The 27,980-nt window shown below is 43.6% G+C and overlaps 1 protein-coding gene across 1 annotated transcript in view; it reads left to right on the top strand.

The window, feature by feature from the left end:
• Atp13a5 (ATPase 13A5) overlaps positions 1-27,980 on the top strand; it is a 132,041-nt gene that overhangs the window by 90,597 nt on the left and 13,464 nt on the right. The window contains exons 19-27 of the mRNA XM_032900053.1: positions 325-485; positions 2,256-2,372; positions 3,463-3,542; positions 5,745-5,787; positions 8,127-8,236; positions 11,102-11,198; positions 13,634-13,706; positions 23,451-23,625; positions 26,488-26,690. Coding sequence (XP_032755944.1) covers positions 325-485; positions 2,256-2,372; positions 3,463-3,542; positions 5,745-5,787; positions 8,127-8,236; positions 11,102-11,198; positions 13,634-13,706; positions 23,451-23,625; positions 26,488-26,690 — 1,059 coding nt within the window. The remainder of the gene's footprint in view (positions 1-324; positions 486-2,255; positions 2,373-3,462; positions 3,543-5,744; positions 5,788-8,126; positions 8,237-11,101; positions 11,199-13,633; positions 13,707-23,450; positions 23,626-26,487; positions 26,691-27,980) is intronic.

Here is a 27,980-nt window from a genome sequence, read left to right as displayed (position 1 = left end):
CACAAAAAGGCTTTTGTATTTAGTGCTGATGCCAAGGATGGGCTGTGCCTTCAGCCCGGGGTCATTTGTTCATCACTGAGTGCTATCTGTTATCTCAACATTAGTCATGAAGAGCTCATACATTTCCTCATTCATTTCTGCGTGGTTAGGAAACACAGTGGGAGAGATGTTGGCTTGGTGTTTGCTCACTAGAGACGTACACTTGGGTAGGAGGAGAGATAAACAGTTATAAAACTACACAGAAATCACAGAATGCGTTCAACGGGTAGCAACAAACAGATGGAGAGACATCTTCGTTTCAGTGGCTGTCTCTTTGTCATCTAGGTGACAATCTTCAAACTGCCATCACTGTTGCTAAAAATTCTGAAATGATTCCTGTGGGCAGCCAGGTCATCATTGTCGAGGCTAATGAGCCAGGAGACCTTGTTCCTGCTTCTGTGACCTGGCAGCTGGTGGGGACCCAAGAGCCAGGCTCTGAGAAGAAGGTGAGCAGATGTTCAAAGACCTCCGGCTGGGTCTGGGTTGGTGAAACTCGGCCCTGGCATGGAGCAACCATCTGCATCCTGGAAGCCATCATAGTAGCAACCCCTCAGGTGTGCCTTCGAGTGTGGCACCACGCAGTGGGTTTTCAGTGGCATCTTGCAGATCCAGCCATGAATTATCATCACCCAGGGGTATTTACAAACCTCCTACTGCTGGCCGCAGCAACTGAGTCAAAGTTCCTGGTGAGGAGAGAAATGAAAAGCTTGCCAAGGCACACCGGCAGGTTGCGCAGCAGGCACCAGAGCGGTCTCTGATTCCACACAAATCCACAGGCATCCGCACTGCACCGTGCCTTGCTGGAAAACTGGCAAGGGTGGGCTTTTCTAGAAAGCAAGCTTCCTGTTTGCTTGTCTGAGAAAAGCGCTTTCCTATGAGAATAGGAATGAGATTGCCTGAAACTCCATTTTTGTGTCACTCCAAAGCGTGACCCTAATGGTAAAGACCTACAGAAGTGCTTTTTGGTTCCAGGCTGAACAGTCTTTCACATTGTTGAATAGACATGGGACTTTGGTGCGGCATACAGAATGGCAAGTATACAGAGTGGCCCCGAGTTATCCAGATGGGGTAATTTTGTACAGCTTCTAGTTACATATGTTAAAAAAAAAAAAAAAGGGCACCGACTGTGCCTTCCACAGCTCCACAGTACTCATTTCATTGTGAACCTGCCTGCTCCATACAGTACCTGTGTATCCCTGTCTCACAGAACTCTGGGCCTTTGCTGATTTCACAAGCAGGCAGTCTGTGTTCTAATTCATCAGATTAATACCTTCTCTGAGGTTCAGCATCTGTTGTATCATAGCCTTACCCTTCCTCCCCACCCCTGGTTCTTCCCCTGCCTTTCTATAAGAAAAGGGATTCCTGTCTTGTTTTGGTGGTGTGCAGTCGGCAGTGGAAGAGGAGGGTGAGTTTTCCCTCCAGTTGCTTTGGTACATCAATCACCCTCCGCCCTCTGCTTCTAAACACAATGCTTCTATAATATCTATTTCTCTAACGAATAAAATATTCCATCTCCTGTACTGTTTAAGCCCAGTCCTCTGGAAATGTAAAGCCTGATGATAAATCTCAAGAGAGCTGATAAAGCTGTCATCATAGGTGACTGACAGGAAGAACGAACCACTGGACACCACCAAATACGTCCCCTTGAGCCTGCAGCCAGGAAGGGGTAGAGTGCAGCAGAGGGGAAAGCCTACAAGTGGCAGGGAGGGAAGGGTCCAGGAAGGTTCAGGAGAAGGTGGGTGAGAAAGAGGCTCTCGTTCACCATGACAGAAGGGGATCCTGTTTTAGTTGGGTCACAACCAAAGTCAAAAGTCAGGCAGAGGAAAGAGCTAGGTAGTAAGAACAAAACTATGCTTTCTCGAAGTGAAGAAATTTGTAAACGAATGGTACAAGAGCCTCGGAAACACGAGTGCACATGAGGAGGAGGGAGAGAGATGGTCCTGCACTCCTCACTGGATCCTAGTAGGCACATTGCTCTGAAGACACAATCACAGGAAAGAACGCAAGCTGTCAGAGCATCATGGAGTTTCATAATACCAGGCGGCATTTCGTTTGTCTTCTTCCTATTGAGGTTGAGGTTCCATGGGCAAACAACCCTTCCCACCCTTGCTGATGCGCATTCCTTTGGGCCACACACATTCACTTTCTTCCATGTGTCACAGGGAAGCCAGCAGTGCTTTAGAAGCCCATGGAAAAACCATGCCTTTTGATTTCAGGACATCTACATTGATATCGGAAACAGTTCAGTACCTTGTGGGAAAGGCTACCATTTTGCAATGAGTGGGAAGTCCTATCAAGTGCTATTTCATCATTTCTACACCATGCTGCCACAAGTAAGTGCTGACAGGATGCGGTGCTTCGTCTGGGTCCTCAAGTGAGCAGAACACAAAGAGTTAGGAAGGGGACAGTGTCTGAGGAGGGCTTGGGTTTGAGAATGTGCGTCACTGAAGGCACCTTGAATTTGCAGGAGGTTCCTGGTCCTATCTAAACCCACCAGACTCTACGCATATCACACTGTGGTCCTTCAGACTTCAGCGCTGATCGATTCTCTCACTCCTGTGGCTAGTCCAAGCTCAGCCCCCCTCTTCCTCCCTTACCTGACAGATCCTCAGAGTAGATCTGCACATCAACCCTACCTGTGTGTTAGTGTCTCTGAAAGCCATGAGCCTGTGGCAGGCAGAGCCCCATTCCCTTGCTGTCAGGAGCCTTAAATCACAGCAGAAGGGCAACAAATGCACCACAGTTTATTCTCAAAATCATTTATTATCTTGTCCTCGGTGTGTCCTGCTATAAAATAGTACTGAACAGGGTGGTGCTGCCAGTGTGGTGGAGACACATGGCGTACAAACTGGGGGTGACAATGATCTGTTAGCAAAGTATGAAATATTCTGCCCCCTCACCTTGCATGGTAAGTCAGGGACCGAAGAATTGAAGGCCTACAGGCTTTGAGGCAGTTTTTCTTCCAGCCCGTATTGTGAAGATGGGAATCCGGACCTCAGAGAGGTTAAGCCACCCAACTAAGGTTTGCACAGCACGTTGGGAGATCTGGGAGCAAGACCCTCACTTCTCACCTCTGCTTTGCTGCACTCTGTGGCAAACAGATAGTAAACCTAGCTGCATTTCTCAAAGAATCGTCTTCTGATTCTATCTCCTCTCTACCTCCTAGCTGTTTTGTTAATGAAAAGCTACCCCTTCTCAGGGAAAGGAGGCAAAGTAATTGGGTCCAGAAAAAAGTAATCGAGTCGTGATGGAGGATTTAAGTTCAATATTGAGGCTTTACATCCCTCATCCCCATTCCTGGTGTTGGGTCTAATGTCACACACTGTGTTAAATCAGTGGCCAGGAGTGATTTTCAGGACTTTCGTTTTGGAAACATTCTCCTTCGTAATCTTATGAGGATGCTTGTTTTCTTTTTCTCTTTAGATTCTGGTCAATGGAACCATTTTTGCAAGAATGTCTCCTGGGCAGAAATCAAGTCTTGTGGAAGAGTTTCAGAAATTAAAGTAGGTGACGGGCATGAAAGGAACGTGTGCTGGTTCTCTGAGGCAGCACAGCTGCCCGCCTCAGAGCTTATGAGGGACCATTAGTTGTTTTAGGATTCTATGGATTAGCTATCCAGATGTGCCCCAGGTAAGCCTTGCTTCCTGAACCAAGGCTGTAATTAGGAAAGGATGCAAAGTGGTGTCAGCCAGGACTTGAGTGCGGTTGTGCTGGTGGCGTGGTTCTGCCACCCCCTCCCTCACATGATTAAGTTCCTTTCGTGTGCTGGAATAGGGACACTGGTAAGTGGAGGAAGCCAGTCACAGCACCCTGAGGTATGGGTCACTTCATAGGGAAGGGGCTAACGCTGCCACGGACTTCTGTATGTAAGGTGAGAAATAAAGGTAGTAATGGAGAAGAGAAATGAGGGAGAGGGGGAGAAGGAGAGAGGGGAGGATGGTGTTACTGTCTTTCATTCCCTAATCTTAGAACAGTTGGGTGCCTTCTCTTCATTAGAAGCAAGTCACTCTGTCCTGCCCATACTCAAGGGAGTGGATTTCACAGCAACAGGAAGTGCAGGAGGTGGGGACAGTTGAGGCACATGTTAGAAACCGACTGCCCCACAGAACATTCATTGTGTAAAGCTCATCTCACAGGAACGCTGCCTGCTTAGACGTGGAGAGAAGAAATAACGTGGGCATGTGTAGCTCTGGATGGGAATGGCGGGAAAGGGTGTGAGCTCTCTCCCAAAGTCATCAGCTCGATCCATTAGAGATATTTTCAGACCCTCTGGGCATGAACTGAAATGGCAGCTGTCAGGGACTAGAGATGGTGAGGTGTATGGAAGGGGGAGGGTGTTCCAAACCCTCTCAAAGCACTGATGACCAAATCCTGTCTGAATGGAAGAGTTGTCACTGACACCTGACCCACCTATTCATTCCTCCCTGAGTTACAGTTTCTAGCCTGAAGGTTTCAGATAGCAAAAGGACAGAGTGGCCTTTGGATCAGGAGACCGCCTCTTCCTATCAGATTTTACCAGCTAAGCTCCTTAGCAAAGTCTCAAATGCCTTCCATTATGTCCTCCCCCACCAGCCCCCATACTCTCAGACTAGGTAAGTGGCCAGGGGTAAGCGGCTAGCTCATTTATAGGGTCATTACATGACATTGGCTGAAGAGAGTAATGTTTCTGTCTCAATGCCTGAGCAACATTGGCTGACACTCTGAAAGCTACATTCCCCCAAAACACAATTAGCTTAGGAAAGCACATACTGTGACAGAATGAGCTGTCTTCTCAGTTACCTGTCATCCTCTGTGGTCTTACCCTTGGCAATGCACATCAAGCACCTCTGGATGAAGGAAGCCTATTAGATGATTACAGGTATTGATGACACTTGGACACAGCATGCAAATGGTCGGGATTTCACTAGCACAGCATTGGGCTGGTCTGTCTATGCTGGACCATGTGTGAATTATAGAAAAGGTCAAAAAGGCAACTTCTTATGGGCAAACTTATAATAAGAATATCCTAACGGAACTTGACTTTTATTGCTTATGATCTGATTTTGGAAAAACGCCACTGAATCATTTAAAACATCGCCACCAGTCACTGTCGATAAGTGTCATTCAGTTGTCATAGAAGGCTCAATGGACCCTGCATAAGAAATCCCTTTTCCCTGGCAGCAACTTGAAACATTATCCTTCCACTTAGATCCTGGTTGCACACCAAGCCGATACACATGGGGCCCGCATTACCTCACCGCTCCTGTGAGACACACCGAGAACACGTGTCTGCTCTAATTGTGTCTGCTAAGCTCTTCTAATGTTGAGGCTGGACTCTTCTTGGCCAGGTTAGGCTCTGCTTGGCCTATTAGGTTGAGTGACAATCATGACATCATTGTAATCATGATGCCTCACTCTTGAGCTTGATAGGGCGGACACAATCAACCTGACGTTCTTTCCAAGTATATGATTGCTGTCATTGCTGATGTTCCTGCTGTCATCGCTGTCAATTCAGTGATTGAGACAAATTAAGGCAGGGGTCTCTCCCTCTTGAACCAAGGTTTTCCACGGCATGTTCTTGATTCCACATCTGCTCAGAATGCACACCGGCTCACGTGCACACCAGACACGCAGACACACACAGACCCGCACATAGGAGTTGGTTATAACGGAAGTGATTCAAGAGACCTTCTGACCTGTTGAGTTTTGTATCTTTCTCTCTGTAGTTATTATGTGGGCATGTGTGGAGATGGAGCCAACGACTGTGGGGTGAGTACACAGGACTTCTGTAATACAAGCAGCTCTCTGGAATCTCTCTTGAGCTCTTCAATGCCCCCTAGGGCCTCGTCATCCTCCTTTCAGCAACCACTTGGTCATGCTTACCTCAGCCCAAGCAGGAGTTAGAAACAGAAAGCGCTAACACCACTTCTGCTGTCTTCTGACAATTCCCAGAATAATAAAGCCATGCTGCTGACACGCCCAGAGTGTAGACCCATCGGGGACTTTATAAAATTATCTGCTTTAAGCCTTAAGGTTAAGACATTAAGCCTTTAATGTTACTCATAAGGAGAGGAAACCTCTGGGAGATGATATGCTTTTGCACAAGGTGCAGAGCTGGCAAAGCCTTAGAGAAGAAAGTTTGCAACTCATAAAGTTTTTAATTACGTGTAAATTGCATTTATTCCCTCCAAACCCACTCTGAGGTTAAATTTTGAAAATTAGATTTTTTCCCCCGTATTGTTATGAAATCCTAAGTGGTATGGTTTTTACACTCGGTAGCAAAGCTAAAATTAAGGGAGTCTCGGGTTATTCTTCATTCTCAGCAGAAGGTGAGCAAGCATGTTGTGTTCTGACTTTTGAAGACATTGGTGAAATAACGGTTGACTCTCAGGACCTGTTCGTGCACTTTAATGGCTTGCCGTGGCGTATGAATTGAAGAACAGGGCTGAGGATATAGCTGCGTGGTAGAGTCTTTGCCTAGCATGTGTGATGCTCAACCCATGAAAATAGTGCACAGCAGAACAAGAGGATGAACGGGAAGAAGAGGAGGAGGGAGAACAGAGAGAGAAGGCAAAGTGCTTTAATTTCAAAAGCTTATTAGAAATATAAAACCTGTTTATTCGTTTTACTTTCCACTGAAACATTTTTCCAATGTCTGTGAAAAGAAATGTGTTCATACTTAGACTTAGTGTACATTTTTTTTGGTCTGTGTTTCATAAGAAACACAGTTAGCCCATTCATCCAACCCAGGGCGAATAGCTATTGCTATTAATTATGTGACATTTATAGCAAAACAAAAGTACCAAAGAAGCCATAATCTCTGTTCCCCAAAAAGGCGATCATCTGAGGGAGGGATCCTGCATAAATTAACCCTGCCATATGGCAGACAATCTTAAACTACATAACAGAGGAATAAACACCAGCAGAGAAAAGAAGAGGGAGGCAGTGTTCTAAGATGAACTGAGCTGGAATCTTTTAATCTATTGCAAAGCAAACGACGCTATCAAGCACTACAGAGCAACCTGAATACAAAATTTCCTTTGGGCTTTCTGGCTTGCCGGTGGGCTGGTCTGTTGTGTGTTCTCTGGACAGCCTTTAGCCTTCATCAGAAGAAGTAAATGAGTCCTCTGTGAAGTAACACATGTGCCACCATGTGTCTGTGGGTGTTTGTGGCCTGATTTGGGTGTCTCATGGTGATGCTGTGTCTTCTAGATCTTTACTGGCAGTTAGCTAGTTGGTTGGAATGATCAGCAAAGAATGCTATGATTAGTTATCTTTCCGTCCAGATTCTGCCATTCTTTTTTTTAAAGATTTATTTTATTTTTCACTCCGTGTGTGTGTGTGTGTGTGTGTGTGTGTGTGTGTGTGTGTGTGTACATGCATGCTTGCAAATGCCTGAAGGGTCCAGACAGAAGAGGGCCTCAGATTCCATGGACCTAGAACAGTCAACTATGAGCTTACCCACATGGGTGCTAGGAACTGAACTTGAGTCTTTTTGAAAGAGAAGTACGGACTGTTGCTTGCTAAGTCATTGGTCCTCAACTTGTGGGTCATGACCCTTTTGGGGGTTGAATGACCCTTTCACGGGGTTTGTATGTCAGAGATCCTGTGTATCAGATATTTACATTACAATTCATAATGGTTGTTAAATTACAGTTATGGGGTTGTTATTACAGTAATGAAAATAATTTTATGGTTGGGGCTCCTCACAACATGAGGAACTGTATTAAAAGGTTGCAGCATTAGGAAGGAACTACTATGCTAAGACATCTCTCCAACCCTTTCCCCATCCTTGTAAAGAAGTTTCGAATGAGTGCTTCCATTTGCCGATGCTGTACATGTGCCACACGGATAGTATAGAATACATGGAAGTGTGGAAACGTGTACATGAGCACGTACATGCTTCTGTGGATCACAGTGCAGTTGGTTCCTTTTCCATGGTGACTCTGTGGATCAGGAGAGACAGGGTATGAATGAAAGAGCATATGAACAGACACCTGAACATGGACAGACACAGGATGGTAACTGACATACAATGAACAACCTAGTATTTGAATAGAGGAACCTGGTCTGAGGAGTCATGGTTTGACTTGGATGAATCATTCCAGGCTTTGAAAATGGCGCATGCGGGCATCTCGCTGTCAGAGCAGGAAGCATCTGTGGCCTCTCCCTTCACCTCGAAAGTGGCCAATATCGAGTGTGTGCCTCATCTCATCAGGTAAGCTGAAGCCCTCTACCTCACTGCTGCAGCTCACTGTCTGGCTCTGGAAGCAGACGGAATTGGACACCACATCACAATGGGGAGGGCAGGTGTGGATCTAGAGCAAGTGTTAGGGCAGGCCTAGCGCCATCGGACCACTAGCCAAGGAACGATTTCTCTGGCTTGAAAGCACTTACAAACCCACAAAGGCAGTGACTTTCATCAAGATTTAAGAAATAGATGGCTGCGTCAGGTAGACTGCTGAAAGCTTTCCTTGATATTTAAAACCTGATTCCATGTCTTGTCTTTCCTTTAATTTCATATATTGGACACCTTCTGTGATATTGGACCAGGAATTTGGGATAGGGGAGCGGGCAGGGTAAGAACGCATCACTAGATACCTTCTGCCAATACTATCACATGCTTCTAAAATAAACCTTCAAAAGCATCAGGATGTTGCCATAGGAGGTATTAAACGTTGCTGGAGATTGGAGAGGAAGGACATGTGTTCGCTGTCCTTCACTGGATGCATTTCTAATCCGTTTCTACTTACATTTTAAGTGTAACAGAATAAAGCATCCAGTTTTATAATTTCAGAAATCTTTCCCCCTGCTGTTCCTACAATTCCTGGGGTGGGCAACTCCAAGGCCAGTAGGCTGGAAGTCACTACGCGGCTTACTCTGAAGGGACAATCAGACGATTATCACTTTCTTGGTGTCTCAGAGAACAGAGTGACCCGTGGGATGACATCAAGCCTGAAATCCCAGGCCCTTCCTTCGCATCTGCCAGGCAGTTGTATCCCATGTCCTTTGTCCCTGGGCATCTACATCTGCGTTTTTCTGTACCCTTGAGCACTGTCACCCCCTGTGCCTCCAAAGCATGACTGCGACCAATGGATTCTGCATCTGGAATGTAGTTACAAGCCAGTATGTTGGTTTAGAATACAAGTCATGATTCAAGATTTCTGGTAGGGGTAGATGATTTATTATTAAGACTGCGGTAGATTCTCTTTGCTTCTGTATTTCATGGGCTTTGAAAAATTAGATATGGTTCAGTGTTCAGATCTTTGAGGATCATTTTATCCTTTGGTATTCTCTACACATGCTTTTTCCTGGGGTGGGGGGAAACTCTAGAAGGGCGATTCAGTACAAGTCTTACATGAATAGGTCTGGGTCCACAGGTTTCTTTGCTGTTCTTTAGAGTGGGGGCCATTGCTTGTTATAGTTCAAGTCCTTGTGGGACAAGCTGTATCCTTTTATTATTATTATTTCTGTATCACTGTCTAGCTCTAGGCAGAGAATTCGATGGACAGCTGCAGGATCTGCAGATAAATGTATGCGTCACGAAAATTCCTAAGCATCAGAACTAGCAGTGATCCTGGAAGCTCACAAAGGCAGTTTTTCTCCTGCCCTTAGAACAGTGTTTTGTACTTTGTTTTGAATACAGCTGTCTTAATTTTCTTGAAATTATATACAACTGCAGGGGGAAAAAAGATGAAACCATAATGTTTATGTCAGACTTGGGAAAACAATGCAGGCTTTGGTTCTTTCCTTGTCTGTGTTTTTCCCTCATCCTCGGTTGAAAACAAATGCTAGCTGTTCACGGCCTGGTGGGAAACATCTGCCTGAAGTAGCCTGGCCCATCTCCCAGCCTAACACACACTTGCCTGAGGCAAGACGTTAGGTATTGGCTTCTAGGTTTGCCATTTTATGTTTCTATATAGTTCTGAGATCTTTGAGCTGAGCAGGTGCCCATGTCACTAGGGACTAGAAACAAACTAAAGCCATGTGGGCTTGTGTCCACCATGGCAAGAGAAGCAGCAGAGCCAACATGCTCAAGTCTCACCATGTCCTCTGATCCGCTACCATACAAAAAAAACCTCAGATAAAAGCCATTCCCCTCCCCCTCCCAAAGGATGAACATGCAGTTTCTAAGCTGTAGTTTCTGCAAGAGTCTTGATCTTTTGATCTCCTCACCTACTCAGACTATTACCTTGGTTTCTTCTGGCAATACACACACACACACACACACACAAATGCACACACACACACAAATGCACACACACAAATTTAACAAAACATACAAAAAAGATTATGTAGTTTTCTTTATGTACAAATACTTGCCTAGTATGTAGAAGGGCATGGATTTTTCCAGCACTGTAAAAGGTAAACATAGAATAAAAAGTAGCTGAAAGAATAAATGGAAGACTAAGTGAATGTACACCACGAAGCTATTAAACAAGAATGCCTTGCTCAGCCTTAAGTGGGTCACCAATATTTCCTCCTTTAGTGGGGCACTCATATCACACTCAAAGGCTTGGGGTCCTCATCAGAGAGGAGACAGAAAGAAGGAGAGACTAGAAAATTGGTCTATTCTATGAGTAAGAGACAACTGTGCCACACATAAACTCATACAGTTGCATTTGTGTACAGGGCATGCACAAGTCTTAATCCCTAAACTTTCAGTCACAAGCTCTACTGAGCAGTCTCACGGGGCTCTTCCCTGCCCAAGGGAATTGCTACCAGTCAAACCATTTCTTCAGAGATGCCCTGCTGGTGAGTTACCCATGCCTCAATGGTTAGCTTCATATCAGGGCTCATATGGGTGGTTCTGGCAAAACCTAGTGGGTTAAACCAAAGCAGGAACAAAATTATAACCAAAAGACACAAAAGTAATAGATGTGCAAGGGGTTAAGGGTCTTGTTAAAGATGGGAAGGGGATAAGGGAGGGTAGAGAGATGAGTTCCCAAATGTGTTATACACTTTATACACATATATGAAATTGTCAAAGAATGAAGTATTTTTAAAAACGAACTCCTTTTAAAATATAAATATCAGGGGTTGTGTGGCTTACATAAGCAGTTTCTGTGTTTGTTCTCAACAGGGAGGGACGGGCTGCACTGGTTTCATCCTTTGGTGTATTTAAATACTTGACCATGTACGGCATCATCCAGTTTATTGGAACATCACTGCTATACTGGGTAAGAATGAAATTCGTTTCTTCTCAGTTCTAATTGTATTTATAGCATTGGAATGTGGCTCCCACACCCTGTTTAATGTTTATAAATGCATGACATGTCTCAGAAACAGGTGCCTACAAGCTTAGGAACCTGGTGTGCTTCACATAGCCTGAGTGAGGTTAGAAGTCAGTGATACTGGATATGCTGTCTAGGGTGTTGGTTTTCTCTGGATAACCTGAAACTCTTGACCTCTCTGAGCCCGTCTCTTCCTTGGGGAATAAACAAGACTTGAGAGAAGCCTAAATATAACCAGGCAGGAAATGGATCTGCCTCGAACTGTGGAATATTTTTGGCAAAATACTCAAAAGAGATAAAAAGGAAGAGAGGTTTTGGATTTTATTTTGAAGGACCGTAATGCTGAAAAGCTCCCACGCTGGGGCTGTGCTCCTGAGCCTGCCTAGAATTCAATGGGTTTAGATGCAGTATCAGTAAAGAATAGCAATTCCTTAAAATGACAAAACGACAAAGGACTATTGTTAAAAAAAAACAAACAATAGTAATAGCCATTTAGCATATAGGAGCTATGCATAGATTAAAAATAATCTTCATTATTTCAAACATAGTCTGCTCTATAATAAAATGATCCAATACACTCAAAGGACACTTGGGGGATTAAGCGATTTCATTGCCTTTGGAGGGTAATTAAGAGGTAAGCGAAGAGATGAGGGGTTGGGGTATATTGTTGGTCACCACTGGCAAGGACATATGTGGGAGGCTAAATGGCCACCAGGTAGGGAGGGACCAGGAGACCCCATCCTACCCTTACCTTTAAGTGGGGTCTTACCCTTGACCAACTCCCACCTCTGGAAAGTTAATGACTTTAAAGTTTAAAGTTTAAGGCCGCCACAGTTCTGCTACAGCTGTTGATACTGAAAATTTTAAGGCTGTTGTTGGACCGTTTTCCTTGTGTTTCTGTTTATGTGTGATTTTACCACCCGAAGGGGAAAGGTGAGAGAAAGTAACTGAATCAATCAGTAAAGTGTTCGCTGAGCTCAGACCCCTAGCACTCACGTAAAAGGTTGAGTTTGGTGACATATTCCTATAGTTCCAGTGATGGAAGGCAGGGGCAGGAAGATCCTGAGTACTTGATGGCCAGCCAGCCAATGAGAAACTGTGTCAAAAAATAAAAAATAAAGTGGGGACCCATAGAGGGAGACACCTGATACTGACCTCTGGCCTCCACACATAAGTACATGCATATACCCCTTCACATACAAGTGCACACAGTCTATATTTAATGCTCAAGAGCATGGGCACACACACACATGGGTTGGGTGGGGAGGGTGCTAGAGGGTAGATGAGGAACAGTTGGGAATCAGAGGCCACAACGTACCTACCTTTTCATCAAACTGAGTGCAGAGCTGAAGGGTCTGTGGTGTAGACGAAATAAGTCCACTCAGCAGCTGTCCAGCTGTTCAGAGCCGCATGAGCTCATCCTTCGACCTCGAAGCTACTACAGAGTCTGTGCAAAGGCCAGTGTCCCTTCACACGCAGACATCGGTCTCACACTCAGAATCCGATCACAGTGTGGAAGTCAGTCACAGGCTGTGCAGTGTGTCAGAGGGCTTGGCTGCTCAAGGTCGAGCAAGGACATTCCCAAGGAATGATGTTTTGACTTTTCAACCTTACAAGTTCAGCCCCAAACGTGTGGACTGGAAAGCTAAGTGCTGTGTGTACCCAGACCTCAGGGAAGCAAAGGTAGTGATCTAAAGTCTGCAGTGGGTTTATTTAGGGCAGTGGTTCTCAACCTGTGGGATGTGACCCCTTTGGGTATCACAGAGGTCACCTAAGGTCATTGGAACATGTACACACACACACACACACACACACACACACACACAGAGCAAAATTATAGTTATGAAGTGGCAATACTGATAGTTTTATTGTCAGGAGTCACCACGCCGTGAGGAACTGTGTTAATAGGCCCTAGTGTTAGGACGGTTGATAAGCACTGGCTTAGGGAGAGGCCGTGTCCAGTTTGGGAGTTTCATGAGCTCCGGACTAACTGTGTTATCAGTCAGTCCAACCTCACGATGGAGAATGACACGGGCTAAATAAGTTGAGGCCTTGACTTTAAATTTCGCTTAAAATCCCATTAGAAACGTTCAGACTTGTGCTGAGAATTCAGCTGTCCAGGCCCTGCCAAGGGTAATGTGGCCAGTAAGAGGCTGGTAGGCTGTGACCGAGCTAGTGCTTATAAAGGAATGACTTAAATCCTGGAAAAATAGCTATGGGGTTATTTAGTCTAATGAGCTACTGATGGTTTTAGGCCCCTATTTTCTTTTTGAAGAGAAGAAAGAAACAGCAACTGCCTGCTGAGCGCTCATTGAAGAGCCCCACGAATGGGAACCACTGTAACAGACATGGACTTACACTGGGTTTTTTTTTCCCCCCAGCAACTACAGCTCTTCGGTAATTACCAGTATCTCCTGCAAGATGTGGCCATCACCCTGATGGTCAGCTTAACAAGTAAGTTTATATCTATTTGTGAAGTCCCAGAAGCACACAAATAAGGGCTTGGTGGAAAAGTGATGCCTAGGGATGTGTTTAAAGTAACATTGGGGTGAGTAGAGGGTCAGAGCCTCTAGACCTGCAGCAAAATGACCTAATAATAAATAGATCTAATGTAATAATATAAATAATACACCCTATATAATATAAATATAACCTAATATAAATAATAAATGACCTAATAATAAATAGATCTAACGTAATAATATAAATAATACACCCTATATAATATAAATATAACCTAATATAAATAATAAATGATCTAATAATAAATAGGTCTTTCCCCTAAGAACCTGTCAATGTATTCTTAGTTCTTTGCACTTTTCTATCCTGTATAGAAAAATGGATAAGAAATCCGGAAAGGACTTTTCTCTCTCTCTTTTTTAAACCCAAAGGTCACTTTCCATTATTCAACTGCATTTCACACTGACATGAAACTGAGATTCCTGCTATGTCTTTGACTTGGGAGAACAAATGCTAATGTGTTATTCCGGTGCAGTTCTCTGGGAAGCGAGGCGCGGGTCACGGCAGCTAGGGCTTGCTTCCATCTTTGGAGATGACACTGATAAAGTGCTTTTGATCAAGGAAGTCGGGGCTTGATACTAACTCTTAATAAGCAAGAAAGGTGACTGCCTCAACAGAAGCAGGAAGAACAATGGCCCTGTCACTTTCTCTTTGTTCAACAGCGAGGTGCTGTGGAAAACAACAGATAAAATACCTGATGTCGCAGGACATTAATAACCTTGACACATCGTGTCACATCTTAAAATACAAGACTGATATGGAGCTCGTCCCTCAAGTCTGCCCAATGATAAAATTTACCAGTGTCCATGATATAAGCAATATCAATTTTGATTATTAGGTTGGCGTGTCTATTCCAAGCCTACTATATATTTTCTACTATGTGTTATTAATAGTCATCTGACTGAATAATTTTGAATCAGCGATAGTGATTTTACGATGCTAGGTATTTTTAAGCAATCTGAATGATTTATTTATGAATGATGCTGGCAGAGGAAAGAAACCCGGGAGGGTCCAGCGCCTGTGCTCACAGGCAGTACTGTGGACTGAAGGCCACGGCTGTCTTCTAGCATTCAAAGCTCTCCTGGGAACAAGGCACACATATGGCGACACATAAGTAAATAACTAAACTGTGACGATAGTGCCTTTTTCCAGTATGCACCTTAATCCTGGGACTAGGAAACAGGGAGCCTTGATGATGGTCATTGGATAGAGGTCACATGCAAAGGTCCTTGCCTTTCCTTTAAAGGATGTAGACGAACACTTACATTTCTCAGCTTGGCATTCAAGGCTCCAGTCTGATCTGGCCTAAGTTGCTTTTCGGATTGTTTTCTTCAGCGGCTTCCTTTCACTTACAGTATAGTGTGGCCAAACTAAAAACCTCACGTCCCATGTGCTACTCCCTTCCACTGGAAATGCCTTTCTTTCAGTAAAAGTCTCTTAAAAATGAAATTGTGTGTGTGTGTGTGTGTGTGTGTGTGTGTGTGTGTGTGTGTGCACATGGCAGTATCATGGACTATAAAAGCAGTGTCCAATCTTAATCATCGAGACATCCCTGGGGTCCCAAGCAATTTTGAAATTTGCCTATCTTACCTGTGTTAGAGTCAGTCCTATTTCTTCCACGAAGCTGCTTTTAGCACTCCCTCCTATCTCTCCTCTGATGACAGATTATTATTAAAAAAATAAAATAAAATAACCCTCCTCTCTCTAAACTCCCAGAGCATCTGTTGTCACCAGGTCATACTCTACTTTGAATTTATGCTTCTTCCATTCATGAATGTAACTGCCCCAGCTAAACTCTACAATGGAGCCAGGAGCCTCTGTATGCCCGCAGGGGTCTGCATTTCTAACACAGAGGATGGGGTTCTCCTACTGGGTGAAAGTTTGTTGACCTGAATATTTGAGAATAGTGGCTGATTAAGTGCTAGTTGAGCTCGAAGAAAGAGGATGGCAACATCTGCATCCTATCTTCTAAGGAGATGCGTACTGGTCCTTCCCATAAACATATTCCCCTCTCTACCCATCACCTGGGTGTTGATTCCATTAAAAACTGTAGCAGTGACTATCGAGGGATGCTTTAAGGAGAACTGGAAAGAGATGTACGAAGTCTTTTGTCCTCCCACGATTGCCACACTCAATAAAAGAGAGTCGTAGGAACTATTCTAGGAAAGTCTGTGTGGTTTTTTGAGAGGGCATTGTGTTTTTGCTCACCCCTTTGTAGTAGTGATGAGGAGAGCGAGGCGAGCCATGAAGGAAAGTTAACTATTATTTATCTTGTGGATGGAGTAGAAGCCATGGAACTTACTCGGGCTGGGAGCGCCACAGCAAGAGGCTGCCCAGTTTTTGGCAGCATGTACTCCAAGAGACATTTGCAGAAAACATTCCTGGAGAATCAGGAGAGAGCACCATTCACACTGGTCCAGAAAAGCCCACAGGGAAAATGTACAGTCCATCCATGAGCCCTGTGCAAACGTCCGAGTTTGGATAGCTGCCATGTTAGAGTGCATCTGCCAAGGGGAGGTGAAGCAGCACTTCAGGCTAAATAATAGCCTTTCCATGGTCGCCTTATTCTCTAAAGCAAGGTGAAGAGTGGGTGATTACCCAAGGGAATCATAGAGGTAGCCAAGCTCTTCTTTCCCACTGCTAGTCCCAAGCCACCGGGTCTCTTATATCTAAAGGTGAGAATGTTACAACATGGGTACCGACCGGGAAATAATCTACCCAAACCATGACTAAATTAACAAGGATGGGAAAGGAAAATATCTGAACACAGAGCGTGACGAACAAACACAGATGGCACCTCTCGCCTTCAGTCTCCCTGTCACGGTTTTCCTTAGAGTTCAGCCTATAGATTGAGTCAGCCACATGGTTGTTGTTCATTGGGTAAAGTGCCATTGTCCTGATGGCACAGCTTTTGACCTGCCACCTTTCTGAGGCTCTCTTCTGCTACAGGAAGCCATGCTTCTGAGTAGAGACATCTCAGTCTCCTACCGAGCCAGTTCTCAGGGGGTGAACAACTGAAATGAGAGTCAGCCAGGAAGTACCATGGACAGGGGCACAGTGCCCCACCCCCATGTCAGTCAACCGCATAACTAATAGCACGCAACGGAGTGTAGGGAAAGCCCAGAATAACTCTGTCGTGGCCAGCGCCAATTCTGAAATAAGAACTGTTGTCCATAGCTTTCAGTGTCTAAAGAAACCAGCCGAGTTGAACCCTTTTTGATTCTTCTCAAGTGCTCACCAAGATGGCCAGTCTTCCCAAAAGAGGAGTCCATTGTGAGACCCTTCAGCATGCTGGGAGTGTAACGTTGCCTGTACTGTGGTGAGCAGCCCAGAAGCATTATTTCAGCTCTTCTGCAGAACCTGACAAGGCTGTTTCACTCAAGGAAATTGCTGTCTCGAAAAAGAACTTATCAAAGATCACAGAGATTGAGACGCAGGCAGCGAATAATACGAGATATGATATATTAAAGAAAAGTTTTTAAAATGATGTCAGGGCAGAAGTCAGTTGAGAAAATGTACACTGTGAAGTCCAACTTGACCTTAATCTGTGTGGGAGTTTGTGCTAGTAACACATTTGGCCTCTTCAACAAGACCGTCCAACTACATCAAGAGAATGAAGGCAGGGTGTGACTGAAAAATACAGCTCTCAAAAATGCTTGAAAATGTAGAAACTCTGAGGCATCTTGCCTTAAAGATGCTTGTACAATAAAGTGTTAAATATTGGGCCTCTTTACTCCTAAGCAGCCATCCTCTCTCTCCTTCAGCCCAGCTGAAGGATTTAATCTACTAGCTACCTCTACTAGGTACCATGGAAATGTCCTAAGAGGTGATGCTTCAACTGAATCTCCATCATTTTTGCCTATTCACTTGTCTCTCTATGGCTAATGATGTTCAACTTTCACTGTCTCTTCTGCAAGAGCGCATGGCCTTAAGATAGTCATTGCAGAGGATGAAGGTGGGTTCCAGCCAGCTCCATTTAGACTTAATATTTCCGTGTGTAGGGGAAGGCCATATGGGGACAATGAGGTGTGACAAGGCATCCCTCCATTTCACACATGGATTTTTTATATAAACCTCATCAAATGACAGTGACGTTTTCTGAGTGTGACCCTTCGGGGACCCTCAGGTACATCTTGGAAACCTTATGAAGCACACTCACAGCTTTGCGTGTAGGTATGGTGGGTTTACGGTCCACTTGAAATTTGGCTCACATAATTTATGATATATAATTTCTAATATAAGTGCATCAAATGATTTTGAGCAATTAAAGGTCATAATTTGAAATGGCACGTTCTCCCCTGTAGCAAGCTTGGTATGAGATTTAGTTAGAGAGAAAAGGTGGAATAAGGAAGGATTTCTTTCTCGGGGAGCTCCTAGTCTGCTGGGATGCGTGTGTGAACAATAATGACGTAATGTACAACACCCTGAAGTAGGCCACCAATATGAATAGTGCACTGTGGGAACGCAGATAAGGGAATGATTAATTTTAGGTAAAATATATCATCTAGTACGTTTCCGTTTCTCTGCATGCCATCCAGGAGAGAATGTTGTCATCATCTTCATTTTAAGGAAATCTGGACAATTCAATGTTTTCCCGCCTGGTTCTAAACAGTACTTACTGCTCTCCAAGCTGGTTCCAGGATCCCAGTGTTCTTTTAAGTTTAGGAACCCCATCCCTCTGCACACATGCTACAGAGCAGAGAACACAGGCTTTAAAGTCAGACCCTCTTGTGTCCCTATCATTGTCCTGCTACTCACGATGTCTTTAAGAGACTCCACTTTAACATGTTTATTCAGCCACAAAATTTACAGTTTGCATTGATTTTTATGGAAATACAGATAACACATATAAGAACATTTGGCACAATCTCTGAAATGTAATGGGTGTCCCAAATCAGTAATTATTTTCTATTATATCAGCATTCATATTTCTCGTTGGAAAAATTAGGAGTCTCTGGTATAGAAAAAGTTAAAATAGCAACCAGCTGGTGCCAAGATGACCCTATATCCTAACTCACTACCCAAACCAGTGGCTTATGCCAGTAATGTCTCCCAGTTTCTGGGCCTGGATGTTGACTGTCATTCAGTTGATCGAGGCTTCTCAGCCACTATGCTTTACATTGTAAATAGTTTATTTTGATCAAGTTGAGCTCAGGTCACGTCCACCTTTCTCTTTCTAGGGCCACAGTGAAGGGCCAGACATTTTCACCAAGATTCACAGAAAGCAGAGCTGTCAGCATGAGCCATGCACGATTGTTTGAAACTGGTGCTGTCATCACTATGGACAAAATCATACCAGGAAGCCCCAAATGAATACCATCTCTATTCAGTCATGGTTCTTGGATTAGCTAGGGATGGTCCTTGGATTAGCTAGGGATGAGCATGTGCAGGAAAGCATGCCACTGAGGTAGAGACCCATTGCCCAGAGCAGTGGTGATTCCTGTGTGGAGCGCACACAGCCTCCTCATAAATCTCACAGCAGCATCTTGGATGGTGATATGCAGAAGGCACTGTAAGCACCACAGCCTCTGCCTTCTGTGACTTAGACGCAAGATTACTGCATGCTCTTTAGCCCTGACCATAGTCCATATTGTATGCCCCTTCTTACTTTACCCAGATGGTGACTTCTGACATCTACTATCCACAGTTAGACCAAATATCACAAGGTGATGCCACAATCACAAGAATGGCTTCACTCCAGACATCAGAGACAAGTGTTGGGGTTCCCAAACCATCTGCATTTTGACTAGCTATCCACAACTTAGGGCCTCCACTGTCTTCTATCTTGCATTCGATGATTTGCTGATCCACAGAACCAATGCAAGTATATTTATTACCACAGTTTTATCAATAGAAAAATGATACAAGCTAGTCAAGGGGTGAGACACAGGGGACACATTCTGGGAAGGGTCATAAATTGCTCCCACTGTCCTCCCTTGTGGAATCAGGGTGCTTCACGCCTCTGACAGACACATGTGTGATTATGTACAGAATCCTGGTAACCAGAGGTCAACTATGTTTTCAAGTCCAAAGTTTGTACTGAGGTTTCATTATCTAAATGCAACTGATTGAATCGTTTGCTATAAGGATGAGCTCAACCTCTAGCTTCTCCCCAATTCTAGGCTTGTGGCCTGAAGCCTAGTTTTACAGATGCTCTACAAGATTGTAGCCAGCTCCATTCCTGCATAGCATTGTTAGCAACGGTTCTTTTCAGAACCACCATCTTTGAAAAACTACTTTTAGGTTTATTTATTGTGTATGTATGAGTACTTGTCTGCATGTAGGAATGTGTAACCCTTGTGTATCCACAAACTATAGAGGTCTGAAGAGGATAAGATCCTGTAACTGGAGTTATAGGTAGCTGCGAGCCACTAGATATGTTCTGAGAATTGAGCCTAGGCCTTCTGCAGGAACAGCAACTACTCTTAACTGCCAAGCCATCTCTCCAGCCCCTACCCTCAGTCATCTGAGCATAAACGTTGGGGCCCATTATGAAAAAGAAAGATGTTCCTCTTACCTAGAAAATGTCAAGGGTTGTATCTGAGAAACTAAGAACAAAAGCTTGTTTTCTTTAAAAAACAAACACAGTATTTGATTTATGCAATTACTTTTTATTTCATGCAATGTCTTTTATTATAGTTCCCCCTCTCCCTGACTTCTTCCAGACCCATTCTCTACTTCCTTTCTTCATGTCTTCCTTAAAAAAAAATAACCCATCAAGTCCAATTTGTGAATATTCCTGGGTGCAGGGTCATTCACTGGATTGTGGCCAGCCTTCCATAGGCAATACCCTTCAGAAAAACTGACTCCTCATCAGAAGCCATACAAACTGTCAATAACTCCTTGGTTAAGGGTGTGATTTCACGGGCTTCTCCCCTCTGCACGCTATAATGTTGTCTTACTTGACCTTGTGTAGTTATAGACTATTTCTGCAGCACAGCTGCTAGAAATTCTTACGTGCAATGACCTGCCACGTCTAAAGACATTGTTTCATTCTTGTCCTACCAAACCTCTGGTTCTTAACAATCTTTCAACCACCCTCTTCTGTGGTAGCACCTGAATCATGAGGGTGGGGTGGGGCAGAATATAGATGTCCCATTTGTGATTGGACATGCCACTTATTCTCTGCCCCTTGTGCAGAGTTGTGAGTCTGTGTTAACTACCATCCACTGCACAAATAAATTTCCCTCATGAGGACTATGAGATACACTAATGGAAAGGGAGGTTGAATGGGAGGCTAGGACAGAGGAAGTGGTGGAGAAGGGATAATTAACACTAAAGATGCTTGAAAACACTATATGCAAACCCACTATTTTGTAAGCTTCCAACACACACACACACACACACACACACACACACACACACACACACACACACACGGTATGGGGGTACTTCTCAATTCATTGGTTAGAAATGCCCAAACAACCAAAGCTATTGCCATTGTTCTACTTGTCCACAACAACATGGTAATAAGAACCCATTGCTCAGATGCACAAAACATTTTGGTCATAGAATAGGGAAATTCAAATGATATGAACAAGAATATTCCTCCTTACTAGCTAGCTTTTCTAGTACTATGTAAGCTGTTGAGAGAAAAGTCATCAGTAACTCTTAGTCAGCTGTGAATTACAACAATGATTGGTGTGGCAGGATCTGTCTAGGAGTGCACTAGTGGCACAAATGTTGTAGGAGTAACTGACCACTCTCTGCTTGTGCTTGAGGACCACTCCATAGGAAGAAATGCATGCTTGGTACTGTGAATTTGGCCAAGAACTCATGGTCGAGAAACTTACAGGCCCCAGGATAACCCTCCTACCCTTATTTTGCTAAATGGATATGGACTTAAATTGCACTCTAAATTAGTATCTTTATGCTCATTGTATTTCTTGAAAATAAATGCAGTCTCTGTGTGTCCACTGCACTCAGAACTTGGAAGGCAGAGTGGCCTTGCATACTCTACAATGTCTAATACTCTGCTGGGAGAACACATATTGAAATATAATCATGATGCCTTAGGAAGTCATAGAAGTTTAGAATAAATTAATTGGGAGGACCTTTGAGATGCATTTAAACATTACGTCATACTTTTACTTTTCATGAAAATCTGAAGCACCAGAAAGTTTGCCTCATTATCCCAGGTCACGTAGAGAACAGATATCTCTTCAGTTTTATTATCTCAATGTTTACATCAATTCCTTACCATCCCATCTCAATATGCACAAACATAAGCAGAAGTAAACATTTTTGTAAGTTAAAAAGAAACAAGGTGACAAAATGAAAGACAAGAATTAAAGCATGACTGATGTGAATCTTTAAATGGGATGTTATGAATTCTTAGCTCTTTCAGGCCTCTTCCCTGCACTGTCTTGAAACGTCTAGAAAGACAGAGAAGAATCCATGCTCATTGGTTTGTTAGGGCATGAAGCATCTAAGAAGGATGGGCGTTTTATTTCATTTCCAACCATTATACATGACAAACTGAAAGACTGAAAATGCAGTATATCTTAACACTGCTACCTGAAAACCAGATTTTTATGGCCCACTCTCCTTCACCATTCGATGGAATGTGCAGCAACCCCTCCAACCTGTGTATCCAGAAAGGAGCTGAGCAGGCCTTGAACGTCTGTCACTGTGCCTGGCACCCTGAAGTGCTTGGATACTGTTGATTGAATAGCATATTGATTTTAATTCATGTATAAAGATTAGTTGGGAATGATGACTATTTAACCCCCAAATGTCAACTTTCCTGTCTTTCATGAGAGATATTGGCTCTGCTCATATTAATTTATATAGCACCCCTTCTGAGCCCATGGGAGAGGGATGGACGCCATGTGATATGGTTAGTCTATCAATTACAGGAACTTTCAGCCATATATATATATATATATATATATATATATATTTTATCTTTATTAACTTAAGTATTTCTTATTTACATTTCGATTGTTATTCCCCTTCCTCGTTTCCTGGCCAATATCCCCCTAACCCTTCCCCCTCCCCTTCTATATGGGTGTTCCCCTCCCCATCCTGCCCCCATTACCACCCTCCCCCCAACAATCACGTTCACTGGGGGTCCAGTCTTGGCAGGACCAAGGGCTGCCCCTTCCACTGGTGCTCTTACTAGGATATTCATTGCTACCTATGAGGTTGGAGCCCAGGGTCAGTCCATGTATAGTCTTTGGGTAGTGGCTTAGTCCCTGGAAGCTCTGGTTGCTTGACATTGTTGTCCATATGGGGTCTTGAGCCCCTTCAAGCTCTTCCAGTCCTTTCTCTGATTCCTTCAACAGGGGTCCTGTTCTCAGTTCAGTGGTTTGCTGCTGGTATTCACCTATGTATTTGTTGTATTCTGGCTTTGTCTCTCAGGAGAGATCTACATCCGGTTCCTGTCTGCCTGCACTTCTTTGCTTCATCCATCTTACCTAATTGGGTGGCTGTATATGTATGGGCCACATGTGGGGCACAGCCCGTTATATTTTACTCCTGAAAGGTAACCAAAGCATACAGGAGACGAAAGTTGGTAAAAATGAATATGCAACTATATAATGTGTTGAGTAAGTACAAACCTTCAGCTAGTGTTTTCTCGAGCTGAATCTTCCTCAGAGACTCAAGGTGATATGCATCTCATGTTTTATCCTCACACATGAAATTGTAAAGGAAAAACGTGTTCCTGTCTTTCAGTGAGCATAAACCATGCCTACCCGAAGTTGGCTCCATACAGACCAGCAGGACAACTCCTTTCTCCTCAGTTGCTACTCTCAGTCTTCATGAATTCCTGTTTCACCTGCATTGTGCTAGTGTGTACGTTTCTCTCTGTGAAACAGCAGCCTTGGTACTGTGAGGTCTACAAATACAGGTGAGTTGATTTCCGTAGGTTTCCTTTCTGAGAGCAACGTAAGCAACGCCAAGTCACATTGACTTGATTCCAACAGGAAATCTAAATTCTAACTAACAAAAAGAATGCTTTCATACTGAAAGTCATAAACGGTAGAACAGAACACACTTAATGGGTGGCATGCGAGGTGAGCATGTGGAACAGACAGGAAAGATGTCACCTTGCTTGGTAATGAGGTGATCTTACAGCTGATTAACAGTGAATGTGTTCATTCCTTGGGGCATGGATTTTATATAGACCAGGGCCTTGGAAACACTCCATGACCCAAGTGAGAGAAGAACATCTCTAGCTTTATGAGCATAGACAACTAGTTAATAAGGTCATTGTAGTACAGAAACAGCCACAGGCAATAACAGGCAATACACAAACTCAAGCTTTAGTTTTCCTGAGGAAATAGTATTCTCCTTTTGAACTCGGGCATGTACACTATGAGTCTAATGGCATCAGATCCCCAGAACACAGAAACATAAGCAGAGAGCCACTGTGTGATGTGTAAGAATTTTGTTAGACTCCAAAGTCAGCAATTCAAGCATGACTTGGAATATATGGTCCTGCACAGTTTCAGAAGCAAATGCTCCCCTAATTTGGAGCAAATACACACAGCGAAGAACAACTGTAGTTGAAAATAGGAGAAAGCAGGATAGTGGCATAGAGACACGGCCAGCAAATCAAGATGGCCCTGGTTCTATTACTACTCTCACCACACGGTCTCTCACCTTCCTTATCTACAATGTGAGTTGACAGAGTTCCATACATTTTAGTGTTTAGCTCTGAAATCCAGGCCATCGATCCTATCCATCCATCTCAAGAACGTGATCTGGCTCTTTGCAAATGTTATTTAACAAACTGCCCATCTACCATATATACAAAGCACATTTATCGATCTCATAGACCCCAAGGTAGTAATAATTAAACCTAGCTGGGCATGGTGATGCTCACCTATAATCTCAGGCAGAAAGATCGTGAACTCAAAGCCAACTTTGTCTACGTAACAAGGTACTTTCTGCCTTTTTAGGGTTTCTACTGATGTTGTATAATACAATGAGCAAAGGAAAACTTGGGGATGAAGGGACTTATTTTTGATTTTAGCTCTAGGCTAACACTCTATTGCTGAGAGAAGTTATGGCCGGAACTTGAGGCATGAACTGCAGCAGAAACTATGGAGCTTACTGGCCTGCTCCTATGGCTGTGTTAGCCAGCTTTCTCACACCTCCCAGGGATGACACTATCTGTAATAGACTAGACCCTCCCATATTAATTACCAATCATGAACATGACTTGCCTACAGACCAATTTGAGAGAGGCATGTTCTCAATTGAACTTCTCTCTTCTCAAAGACTTTAGCTTGTGTCAGGATGATGTACAATTAACCAGCACACTATTTCAAAATGAAAAGGAAAAAGAAGCCTTGCATTGGATGCCACATTTGGAAAATAAATTATATGTATAAGATGTTGAAAATTAACTTAAAACTTTCAAGCTAAACAAGAAAGCCAACTAAAACTAATTTTCAGGTTTCGTTATTGCAAAAAAGAACATTGCAAATAGGTCAATGAGAACTGACAAAGCCTAGACCTTAAAGACATATTTTGCTAAGTAAATATTATATGATCCCGCTATGCTAGATGTCAAAAATTGTAAATTAACTAATACAAAACCCACAGAGAAAAATTCATAATACACGGATGAAAATAAAAGAATCTCAACAAAAGATTTCCAAAATAGTGAGCTAAATGCAGCAAGAAGGAACAGGGAGGGCACTAGTACTAATTCTCATGAAAGTTAGAAATAATGAGGTTCGAAGAGGAAATAGTAGTGCAGTTAACGGGAACTGCACATCCAACTCAAAAAGTCTGCAGTGTTTCTGGAAAAGCAGACATTGCATTAGGAGAATAGGGAGTATTGCTAGGGAACGTGGCAAAAGATAAGACTAGAAAGGTAGGTTGAGGTCAGAATGTCTTCTAAGTCAGGCTGAGAAGTCGGAGCTTTCCTTGTTAGTACGCTAGAGTCACAGATACCTCCCAGTGAGAAGGACTATGGGGTCTTTACTACGATCCCTTAGTACTTTTGGAGACAGTGGAATAGGGATACAATTCAGGGCACAAGTCAAGATCAATGACTTACATCAATAAATGAAAGAGAACACACACATACACACACACACACACACAGTGATACACATACACACATACATACACATGTTCACATCTATATCCACAAACATACACACATACCTCTAAATACACAGAGAGATGTATACACACACACACAAACACACACACAGAGGCACACACATGTATAAACACACACATTCACACACATATACACAAACATGCACGCATACACCTAAACACACACACACACAAGCACACACACACAATATGTATAATTACAATTATATATACACATTTACATCCACATCCACATTACACATAAGCACATAAGTATACACATACATAGATACCTAATCACATACACTCAGTAATTTGCAGATACATAAATACATATTCTGTTCACGTAATACATTTACTATTTGACTTGACAGGAATTCCATAGAAATTGTCACCCGAGGCTTCTCAAGACACATTATCTGTTCTACACAGGCGACAGACAGGGACTGGCCTTGATTTCTTCTCAATTTTGTTTCTGCTTTGTCACCGTAAGAAGTAAACAAGATATGTCTTGTCAGCCACCAGCTGGAACAGGTTGAAAGCTGGAACAGGTCACCTGGTAGTAATTAAATTACCTTGTCACCTACTAAATAAAAGATTTTTTTTAAAAATAGCCTAGAAAAAATTCATAATGTTTGAAATTCTTCCACAGTGAATGCTTTCTGGTCAACCAAAGTAATTTCTCAACCAACACGGGTTTGGAGCGAAACTGGACTGGGAATGCAACCCTGGTTCCGGCTTCTGTGCTGAGTTTCGAGGGCACCACTTTGTGGCCCATCGTCACCTTCAACTGCATCTCAGCGGCTTTTATTTTCTCTAAGGGAAAGCCGTTTCGGAAACCCATCTACACCAACTGTAAGTGTGCTCAGCTTGAGTTTCCATTCGGAGTCTTTCTCTGTTCCCATTCCATCCCCAGAGTCACGTTTCGCCAGCAAACAAAAGTTTGCAGCTCTCTGGTATGATAACTGAATAAAATGGTCTTAAATGGGAGAGCCAGAGGGCAGGGACCTGCTCATTTGAGGATGCACAGTCATTAAATGGTTAAATGAATCAACAGCCATCAAGAGCCATTCCATACACAAGCTTATATGTCAAGAGATTTTAAAAAAATATATTATTTTGTTTATATCCCAAATGTTGTCCCCCTCCTGTTTGCCTCTGAAAGGATGACCCCTGGGGCATCCACCTTCCCTGAGGCATCAAGTATCTACAGAATTAGGCACATCCTCTCCTACTGAGGCCAACAAGGCAGGCCTCTGCTAAATATGTGCCAGGAGCCTCAGACCAGCCCCCTATGTTCTTTGTTGGTGGCTTAGTCTCTGGGAGCTCCCAGGGGTCCAGGTTAGTTGACACTGTTAGTTTTCCTATGGGGTTGCCATTCCCTTCAGCTCCTTCAATCCTTCCCCTTAACTCTTCCACAGGAATCCCTGACCTCAATCTAATGGTTGGCTTAAGTATCTGCATCTGTCTCAGTTAGATGCTGGTAGAGCCTCTCAGAGGACAACCTTCTAGGCTCCTATCTGCAAGTACAACATAGCATCAGTAATAATGTCAGTGTTTGATACCCACCCATTCCTTCAGCCTCTGCTCCATTTTTGTCCCTGTACACCTTTCAGGCAGGAACAATTCTGGGTAAAGATTTTGAAGGTGTGTTGGTGTCACCATCCTTCCACTGGGGACCCTGTCTAACTACTGGAGGTGGTCTCTTCAGGTTCTACCTCCACACTGTTGGACATTTTGACTAAGGTCACCCACATTGAGTCCTAAGAGCCTCTCGCATCCAAGGTCTCTGGAACTTTTTAGAGGTCCCCCACCCACACCTCCCGCACCTGGCAGAAGTGTATTTCCATTCATTCTCCTGGTCCCCTGGACTAATCTCCTATTTGCCCCCACTCTTACCTGATCATAACCCCTCCCCCTTCTCCTTCCCCTCTCCTACCCTGGTTCCTCCCTCCCTCTGCCTCCTGTGATTATTTTGTTCCCCCTTCTAAGTGGGATTGAAGCATCCTTAATTGGGTCTTTCTTCTTACTTAACTTCTTAGCGTCTATGAAGTATATCATATGTATTCTGTACTTTTTGACTAATATCCAGTATCAATGAGTACACTTCATACATGTCCTTTAAGGTCTGGGTTACCTCACTCA

Source organism: Rattus rattus, chromosome 4, assembly GCF_011064425.1.
Source record: "Rattus rattus isolate New Zealand chromosome 4, Rrattus_CSIRO_v1, whole genome shotgun sequence".
In the NCBI taxonomy this organism is placed as follows: Eukaryota; Metazoa; Chordata; class Mammalia; order Rodentia; family Muridae; genus Rattus; species Rattus rattus.
The sequence above is the reverse complement of the archived record's forward strand: the minus strand, read 5'-3'. Positions and strand labels throughout refer to the sequence as shown.